Genomic DNA, 10,864 nt, shown 5'->3' on the forward strand with positions numbered 1-10,864 from the left:
TCACATTGATTTTTATAAATCTACCTTTCCTATTAAAATTCCATATACCCTTGAAATAAAAACAGAATAGTGAACAATTTCTAATTATGCTCTCTGAACAAGACGATAATTGTGATTTAAAAATACTACTCGAATATAAGTAAAGTGCCAGTATGAGGCTTGTTTTGACTCAATTTATTCTCCGTCGATGTTTAAATCAAAATTCAAAGATTATTTTAATATATTTCAAAAGCAACTTTTATCTATTGTCAGAATATTGTCAAAGGTAAAAAAAAATCAACAGTTTCCTCAACGGTTCTTTTGTCAAGAACCAAGAACTCCTCTGCCAAGAACCGTTGCACCTGCTGTTAAGTTGGGCAATCGATTTTTTGTGATACAATATCAAAAAATTCTTTATAATTTTCTAGATATTAGTATTAGCATTTTTCACTCGCTTTAAGCATGTTTTATTCTAATATATAAACTATATTTATATTATTTCCTTTGATAATTTTATCCTTGAGTTGTCTCATGTCCAGTTTCAATACATTTCCCACTTATACGCGTACACTACTTTTCAATTAAATCTATCACAGAGAGAATGTTGATTTTCCTGCAAACAGCACTTTAATGAATAAAATTACACAAATAAGAAGTTTGCACTTGTAGATAACATGAAATTGTTAATGCGATATTGGCTGACGGTACCTTAATGAAAAATAGTTTAAAGATTTATCAAATAAAAAAAAAAGTAAAGCTATGATGTCATTAAGCTCACCCACTATTGACTACAATTAAGATCAAAGGCGCCGTTATCTCAAACAACATATATGTATCAATGTAGGATATAGAACGAACAATGACTAAAACTATGGAACTTTGTCCTAGTGTTTTAAACTCCATTTTTTTTCCAGTGAATATACTTTTTACTTTTTAGTTTCTTTACAAAGTCGGCATTTATTTTTTAAAGAACTCTTTTATATAATACATTAAATAAAGTAAATAAATTTGTTTTAAATTTATTTATCTGTATTTAAAGCAACTGTATTTAATAAATATACTATATACATATATCTATATACATATATTGAAATAAAACTTATCTTACTTAAATATATATGTATATGTACAATATTTGCAATGCCATCGCTATATTGTTGTTTCAAATTTTAAAAACATTTGATTTAAAGATAAAAGATAACCCGACTTGTCAGCTAGTCGTCGGTTCCGGCTACATTTAAAAAAGGAATAATAAACAACGGTTTATAATCATATCTTTCGAAGAAATATGTTATTTTATATAATTGGAATTTACAAGATCCGTGATTCAATGCGCAATTCTTCTTCGAAATTGAGAAAATGTATATGTGGATTTAAAGACATTTTGTCTATTTATCGATAAAGGTATTATGTAAACTGTATAAATTTATTGATGTATAATATCAATGTTGCTAAGTGAAAAAGGTTTCTAAATGTAACGGACTATAAAATTTTAAAGCACTGCCTTGCTTTTCCTACCCGTACTTTCTTTTACATTCAAAGAACGCAATTCACTTTAAAATTGTTATTGTTATTGGGAATTGGAATTAAGATTAAATAAGTAAGAATGAAGAAGGATAATTTGAGAGAATTCTATAAAAAGTATTAAACGAAGGACAGAAGAAGAAACTAATAAATACATTAAATTTAACTAAAATCTTTTTATATTTACCTAATCAAAACATAGACACAATATATTCTCGTAGAATCACAAACTGGTTGAGAATGATTTGTAAATCTAAGAAGATGAAGATAGATAGTAAATGTAGCTTATAGGTACAGAATTCTTAAGAAATTAAGATAAAGTGGGTTCGTGACATTATACTTACACGTAAACAGGGGTTCGAGGTTATCTAGACATATTTATATAATTGGCTAAATACTCTTTCCTTGTGCCATTCAATTTGAAAGTTTCATCGTCGGTCACACGAAAACCTTTGTAGAATTATTCAAGTAAGTCTTTAAAATTAATTATGATTTTATAAATATTCTCAGTCGGCAGAAAAATTATTTACATACATATGTATATTACTGTTGAATTTTATTTTTAAAAATTGACTAATATGCCAATTAGAAACTTAGAATTTTCTAAGGATTCGTTGATTTCGAAGTGTCATTTTAAGGGCTAATTGGGTTAAAACATAATTTGGCAAATATGTACAAATTGTTTTCAAGTAATTATGTGCTAGTTTACTTAACAATATTTTGTTAGCCACGTACCAAACAAGATATGTTACTCAACCCACGTGCTACAGCCAGTTATTTTCAACATCAGCTTTATAAGTCAGCTTGGTTATAGTTTTGTGGGCTTATTATAATATAACCAACTGAAAGCTATACACTAGACATGAGTTATGTATTTTCTCTAGTTTTATATAGATGGATTAAAAGTTAATATTTGAAAGTCTAAACAAAGTTTTCTGTTTCAGGATGAAACCAGTTATCATTTTAGCGTTTCTTTCATGCCTTTTGGCACTTGCATATGGTGACCTAGTATGCGGCTCTAGTTACTGCAAACAGAACCCCTGCTCTAATAAGATTGCAGCATCAAGTTGCCGCTCGCCTTCCGTGTACCGCGCCAACCATGCTGGCAAATGTGCTTGCTGTCCTGCTTGCGTAACATTATTATGTAAGTGAATATTATGAGGGGTGATGCAGCCTAGTGATGTGTTTATGTCGAAAATTTAATATATATACGAGTGATTTTTTATCGTATTTTCCACAAAATTTAAATTGGAGTGATCGTTTGAAAATAAAACTTTTAGAATAGACATATAATCATGACTGCATGAAAGGATCTAATTCGCATTGAACATGATAATATGTACATATATTTTAGAATAAAAATGAACCCGCTTGAATACGGAATACGGAAAGTACAAATGATACTACTTTTGGTATATTAAAATATCAATATTGTGTATTTTCTAGCTGAAGGAGCAGCTTGCAAGGTTTACAGTAAAGAGCTGGGAGAGACTCCGTCAGCTGTATGCAAAGAACCCCTCAAGTGTCTCAGTGGCGTCTGCGTTAAAGTCGCTCCCAGAGGTTAATTTTGCTTAAAGTATTCAATTATGTACACAAACATTTGTTTAATTAAAACACGTTTTTAATAATATTCGAAATAGTAACCTAATAAGATCTTTTTATATGTATTTTGCTATCTTTTTAACTCCTAGTCCTTTTATCTGTACGGGAGAAGAAACAGTGAATATTGTCAATAAATATTCTTAATAATTATTTTAATAAATAAACATTCTTATTATTCAGCTAATCCTTTTTCTTTAACTCTTTTATTGTGTCTGTTCTTTCAGTTTCTATTACGAAACCAAATGATACTTTATAAAGTACATTCGCTTTTTGTTATTTAATAATAAATTATATTAAGATATTTGTTTTTACCGAAAAAATTTGAGAAATAGTAAAATCGAAAATATTTTAATATTAAAAATACCTTCTGAGATCCCCTCACGAATCCAATAAGAATTGTCACCAGGTTACAATTCGTAACCAACAGTGGCAGAATATATTTTCTCGAGAACAATTCCGTGATCCTGAATACATATTTAATTTTACTTTACAAAAGTCACAGATGATTGGAATCTGTTTATTTAAAGAAAATATGTCTTATTCAACAAAAATAAGATCTTTTTACGAATTTCAGGGAAATCACATACCACAGAATATGATCTATAAAAATCATCATGACACCTCGTCACTCTTATTAATTTAGGAGCTAATGTAAGGCATTAATGACAAAGACTCAAAACTTATGTCTTCCTTATTACTTATCGAATGAAACATATGTAGCTGCCACAGCTGATTTATGTCGATTTTCTGATTATCTAACTAGTCCACGACATAATAACAAAAATGTTATTTCTAGTAGCATACTCGTGTATATTAGAAGGGAGACAATATACCTCGAGAATCAAAAAAAAACAATTATTGTTAAGTCTTAATGAGCGGATATTTTGTTGAGGCGGCAGCACAATCTTTTGGCGAGTGGACAAAACTTTTAGCTATACGTTTACTAGAACATTCCTATCGTTTAAGGTCGATTTAAGGTGCCACCTTTTGACGGCAAATCTTCGTTATTGGCCTTTAAAAACCAGTTTGGGGATGTCATGAAAGCCAACGGATGGAACAAAACTCAGGCAATGACCGCACTCCCCTTAGATCCCGAGACGAAACTTTGACCATACTAGAGGCATTAGGGAAAGAAGTCACCTACGAGCAGCTGGTCGAGGCTTTGGAGGTTAGCTATGGAAACGTGAGCTATGGAGACGAGACCTCGAACATGTGTTCCGGGCGCAACTTAAAGATCAGACAGTATATTCCTAGATATTTCGGCTGTGGGGAAAGGGGTCACTTAGTTGAATAAAGCGGAAACAGATCGAAGAGAAGCTAGTATCAATCTCACAGGCTCATGATGGAAACATCTTGATCATCGAGGGCGCAGTCAATGGAACATCACTGAGGCTGATATTGACTACTAAAGCTTCCAGAACTGCTGTTAGCTCCCAACTAGCAATTCGGCTCCTTTTAAACTCTACGATCCGATACGACCACTGTAATTTAGTAATAACTTCTGGTCAGCACATACCTGCCCTAAATGAGAAGAGGGTAGAACTGCAGTTAAGCAACAGCATATACCAGCAAAAGCTCATCGCGGCTGATATCGTTGATAATTGCATCCTGGGATTAGATTTTATGAGACAACATAGTTGGAAGATAGGTTGGTCGACTATGGGTATATGTTGGTCGATCGGTTGGTAGATCAGTTGGACGACCGGTCGCTCGACTAGTTGATAGATTGATTGCTCGATCGGTTGGTAGATCAGTTGGACGACCGGTCGCTCGACTAGTAGGTAGATTAGTTGAACAACCGGTCGCTCGACTAATTGATAGATTGGTTGGTAGATCAGTTGAACAACCGGTCGCTGGACTAGTTGGTAGATCGGTTGGAAGATCAGTTGAACAACCGGTCGCTCGACTAGTTGATAGATCGGTTAGTAGATCAGTTGGACGACCGGTCGCTTGACTAGTTGGTAGATCGGTTGGAAGATTAGTTGAACAACCGGTCGCTCGACTAGTTGATAGATTGGTTGGGAGATCAGTTGGACGACCGGTCGCTCGACTAGTTGTTAGATCGGTTGGTAAATAGTTAAGATGTTCAAATATATTGGTCAAATTGGTAAGTAATTGAACTAACTAACCAATACTATAAGTACGAGGGTGGATCGAAAAGTTCTCGGCCTGATATACTTACGTGTATTTTATATTTACAATATTACCCTCATTAGGTCTACACACTCTTTAGCTGTCACAGTATAAAAATTTGTTATCGTAGTATTCGTGGTTTCTAAGTTATAACGTGCTAAACGAAGCCAAACGTGCAGTTTTTTGAAAATGGACAAAATTGAGCACCGTGCGGTGATCAATTATTTGTTTAAGAAGGGATTAACGCCAAAACTGATTCATGATGATATGACAAAAACATTAGGGGAATATCTGCTCCATCGTATAGCACTGTAAAAAAATGGGTAGCAGAATTTAAATGTGGACGGGAGAGCGTTGAAGATGACCCTCGCTCCGGCCGCCCTACAACGTCTACGACCGAAGAAAACATCCATAAAGTGTGCGATCTCATATTGGAAAACCGCAGATTGACTATAAGGGAGATAGCAGACATTATAGGCATTTCATATGAGCGAACACAAAACATCATTATCAATGAACTCGGATATTCTAAGGTATCCGCTAGATGGGTGCCTAGACTGCTTTCAGTCGAGCAAAAACGAGTTCGTTTAACAATTTCTCGCGACTGTTTAGAGATGTTTGAAGCTGATCCGCAGAACTTTTTGAACCGTTTTGTCACTATGGATGAAACCTGGGTTCACCACTATACGCCAGAGTCCAAACAACAGTCCAAGCAGTGGAAAAAATCAGATGAACCGACTCCAAAGAAAGCAAAGACAATTTTATCGGCTGGCAAGGTGATGGCGTCTGTTTTTTGGGATGTTCGTGGAATAATAATGGTAGACTATCTTTCAAAAGGCCAAACAATAAACTCAACGTACTATTGCACCTTATTGCGTCGTCTACGTGAAGAAATTAAGGAAAAACGTCCGGGATTACTGAGAAAGAAAGTGTTGTTTCACCAGGATAATGCACGCGTTCACACGTCTGTCGAAACGATGGCTCAAATTCGCGACTGTGGTTTTGAACTGCTGCCCCGCCCAGCTTATTCGCCTGATTTGGCACCTTCCGACTTTTATCTGCTTCCTAACTTAAAAAAACACCTTGGTGGGCAGAAATTTTCTTCAAATGAAGAAGTTGAACTCGCTGTGAACCAGTATTTTGCAGACCTTCAAGAATCATTTTTTTTAAAAACCGGTTTAGAAGCCTTGCAAACCAGATGGAAGAAATGCATTGATTTAGGTGGAGATTATGTTGAGAAATAAAAATGTTTTTGTAAGTAAATTATTTTGTTTTCTTCTTGAGGCCGCGAACTTTTCAATCAACCCTTGTAATACTATTGGTGTTTTCTGTATATTGTATATACTGTTGGTTGATCGGTTGGAAGAGCGGTTGACGGAACGAACGTCCGATCTATAGTTACAGTGTTAGATATATTTTCATACTTACTGTACTGATTCCCTATTACTTTCTAAATATTTAAAGCTACGTATGTATGGCTATGTAGGGAAAACGAATACCAGTCGATTCAATGAGGGATTGCTAGTGCTGCTTCATAACCTAGCTCGCGGCAACAGGAAATCTCCTAAATTAAAAGTAAAATTTTTTGGCCAGTACTAAATTGTAACTAGAATCTATGACGTAACCTATCCATTCAGAAAAGTTTCCGAAGCAAGACGAAGATCGTCTACGTGGATCGCCTGGCGGGTTACCACGTGTCTAATGATGCGCAGGACGAGCATGTAGTGAAGGGAGAAGTATCGTGCCTGCTTAAAGAGCGGCTTAGCGAATATTGTTGAATATTCTTGACATTGAGGCGGCAGCGCCATCTCATGACGAGTAGGCGAAACTATTCACTATACGTTTAATAGAACATTCCTATCTTTAATGTTTGTAAACAAGTTGCAAAACAAACGTGAATGGTTGGAATATTCTAGTAATCGGATTATTGTGTATAAATGTGTCACTACATCGGTTTTGTGTCAGTCTTTCGAGAAGAGATTTACAAGCGATATTACCTGCGATTATAATACAATGAATATTTATGTTTTTTATTAAATACCGTGTTTATACTGCTAATCAAACCCTAGCTCAATACCCAACCCTAACCTAGTATTAAATACAGAATTAATAGCATATATAAAAATCAGATTTAGGAACCATAGCTATTGTTTAGTTATAAATACCTAGAATACGACCTATAGCAGATGTGATTTAGTTATTGCGTGATATAAAGGAAGTCATAAAATAAAAACAATATATCACGGGTTCGGCTAAGAGTGTTTCATATATAAGGTGATAAAAGAGACGTAAGAAACCGTAAAATTTTGATCGGTATATTTATTTATTATTATTTATTTATTCTGCAGAATAAAGCGAGTTAGTACATATGTATATAAAGTTACGATTGATATCTTTAAGAACGTTTGTGCTCATCCTAAGATTAGAATTTGTAGATGGTTATAATATAATTTGTATCGGAATTATAAGATTTTACTATTGTTTGTGTTCAATTTATAAAATCAAATAAAATTATTGTACCAAAGAGGAAATTACAAAGATGTTAATGCAAACTATTTTTTTAAAACAACATGTAGGTATACCTACGACATAAACTAAAGATTAAAATTAAAAAAAAAAATCCGTTATAGTTTTATTTTTAAGACAGTGTGAAAATTAATTTGACTCTTGAACAATATTTTAAAGCATCTGTCTTCACCATTATCTTTTATTGTTTATAAAAAAATGCTAATTAAATTATCGATATCATGCAGTCAACTTAAGTCAATGTTCATGTCGATAACAAGACGATAAAATTATTGAAGATTTATATACTTGCTTTTAACCAATTATATAAAAATATGTGCAACTAACTAAATGGAGAATTAATTAACTTATTTTATATGACAAAGTCAAGTATGTCTTTAATTTTAATTCTATTACAAGTTACAACGCTTTGTGAACAATTGTTATGATTTTAAAAAGAAATTAAGTAAGACATGAGAAAATAAGTCAGATATACCAACCACTGTGCAGATCGAACTACAATTCTGAATCAATCTCTCTCGTCATATTTTATATCAGTGGTTGGAACCGCTTTCAGCGAAACGTGTAAAGTTCTTTGACTTCAAATCTGTTCTTTCACAAACTGTTTAATCCAGAATTGAGAATAACAGCAGAATATATTTCTTTTTATCTTGACTTCTGAGTATTCAGTAAACAAAACTATATCAAAGATAAAACAAAAAAATCACTTTATCAAAAGCAACGATATGACAGAGAACTAAATCTTCTCGCCATAAAGTAAGCTAGGCCATCATTTTTTCGAAGCAATCCATGCTTATTCCAACGCAATTTATAATAACAAAATTGACAACTTCTTAAAATTTAGCAGTACTAATACCAGTGCGGGTAACATGTTTAAACAATGCCTGCTATGCCTGCTACCCACTTATTATCACTAAAATTAAACCAGTAATTTAAGAATTATAACAAGGCAAACTTCCTTAACTTTGACAAACACTCACTCGCTGACTTGACGACCAATAAAACTCTAAACCACTAGCAGATATAGAAGATTCAAATTTAGAACACAATTAGAATTTGAGTATAAACCTTAGTAAAACTGAAATATTTTGTATACCAATTCCACCAAGGTGATCAAAGGAAGGAAAAACAAGGATGGGATATTTCTTATAAATACGAAGTTGTACAATTTCCAATCCTTTAAAAATATTGATTAGACTAAATGGATATGAAATATGAATCGTTGTAATTATAACTGTAGCTTTCACTTTCATTTTCGGATCCTAATGCGTTGTCACAGCTATACACAAAACAACGTCTTATTTGATTTACGTAAAAAAGGAAGATGCGTAATATTATAGTATGAAAATTACGATTTTTTAGTCAAAATTTTATATTTTATATTTGGTAACTATTTGTATTTATTTTCATTACAGATTTCGCTTTAGAGGGAAAATTTGCTTTATAAAAAACTGTCAAACATTGAAAAAAACAATTTTATAGGTTACTTCAATGTGCCGAATTCGTAGGATGATCTGTTCATATTCGTTAAACCTACTATGTATTAACATAAATGAACATGACTTTATTTTGTTACCAAATGAAATAAGATTAGATATTACTAAAGAAAAGACCGCGACTTACTCCCCTCTAGATTATAACACAAAAATCAAATACGACTCAAGTGAAAATGGATTAATAAAAACGCTTAGAAAACTACCGGATGATAAAGTTTACTTTTTACCTACAAAAAATCTTTAAATATTACCCTGCCTACATCCCTTTCCATTTCCCAACTTAAACCGTACAGGTGTAGCAAATAGATAACTAAAAAAAGATTGTGAATGTATGAAAAAATCAAATGTGTCGCTTCTGTAGTTGCTACACTGGAAGAGGTGTAATAAAAAAATAGCAGCAAAAGTTGAGGGAAAATATTGACGTGAGTCCTAATTTAGTTAATAATGCTGTCAGTAATGTAAATGGTAAATGTTGATCCGGACAAAACAAAAATTATTAGGAAAATATACGTTACATATGAAAAGATCTTGGTCTTATGAAAATCAAATTTGAAATTATAATGGAGTTTACGTTCATAACAAGCAGTTTCCCATAGGTGTAGCCTATGTTAGAACTATATAGAACAGTCATGGCCCAAGTCAAAATAATGCCATAATTGATGTCGCTTCTGCAGTATTCATATTTAACTGGTAAGACTTTCAAGAGTTACAAGTTACAATGCTGTGTTCCTCGGAAGTGGTAAAGTGTAGGAATTCTCAATATATTACATTAATAATACAAACTTGCCAAAAGTTGTGACACTAAAGCCTTTAAAAAAACCCTCTGTGAAATTGCTCAAAAATAATGGGGGAAAGAGCCAAGGGAAACCCCTAAGACTGAAAGTGACCTTTAAGAAATACTTTTGTTCACAAAGGTTAAAATTTAGAACTACCTACACAAAAAATGAAATGCCATTAAGTATATCTTATAAAAACGCGATACTCAGACCTTCCAAAAAGTCAGTAACTTTATTCAATTCCTACTTAATTGACCTTCTGTCTGAAGTTATTATGTAATTAGTAATATTTTAAATATTTCATAATGCTACGTCACGTATTCATGAACTTACTCCTAAGTTAAGAATGCATAACGAAGTTTCAATTCAAAAACCATTAAATTGACATATTTAAAAAGCAGTTCCCGGGTTTAAAAAATAAGTGCTCATGGAACTCAAAATATTGAAGGTCATTGTGAAAATTTAGAGTTATTTGAGAGAAATAAACGTAAACTAAGTGGTCTCCTTTGACAGATTTAGAGAGAGATGATAAGTTTATTTTTAACAAACGTTATAGTATTCCTGCCTGTTCCAAGTTCTTTCCTTATTTTTTTATAAACCTATATGAATAGTTATTTTAAATGGTGAAACTATAAATGAGTAAATAAAAAAAATAAAAAAAACTTTAAAAAATCTATGAAAATATGAATGCAATAAAAAACAGAGGTACATAAAGTATCACGTACTGTCAAAATATCATTAAGAAATCTGTGATAGAATAGGTCGAACAGTTCTTAGTTTACCCAAAGGAATATGTAATATACTAGTAAATTTATTAAACTATCATTT

General features: G+C 32.6%; 1 protein-coding gene across 1 annotated transcript; it reads left to right on the top strand.

Moving 5' to 3' along the window:
* The first annotated feature begins 1,810 nt into the window (after positions 1-1,810).
* LOC116767760 (fungal protease inhibitor-1-like) lies at positions 1,811-3,284 on the top strand. The gene is made up of 3 exons (XM_032658230.2): positions 1,811-1,971; positions 2,448-2,647; positions 2,950-3,284. The coding sequence occupies exons 2-3, from the start codon at positions 2,449-2,451 to the stop codon at positions 3,066-3,068; spliced, it is 318 nt and encodes a 105-aa protein (XP_032514121.1). The 5' UTR covers positions 1,811-1,971; position 2,448; the 3' UTR covers positions 3,069-3,284.
* Positions 3,285-10,864: the final 7,580 nt, after the last annotated feature.

The sequence above is a fragment of the Danaus plexippus genome (genome assembly GCF_018135715.1).
Source record: "Danaus plexippus chromosome 9 unlocalized genomic scaffold, MEX_DaPlex mxdp_26, whole genome shotgun sequence".
NCBI lineage: Eukaryota > Metazoa > Arthropoda > Insecta > Lepidoptera > Nymphalidae > Danaus > Danaus plexippus.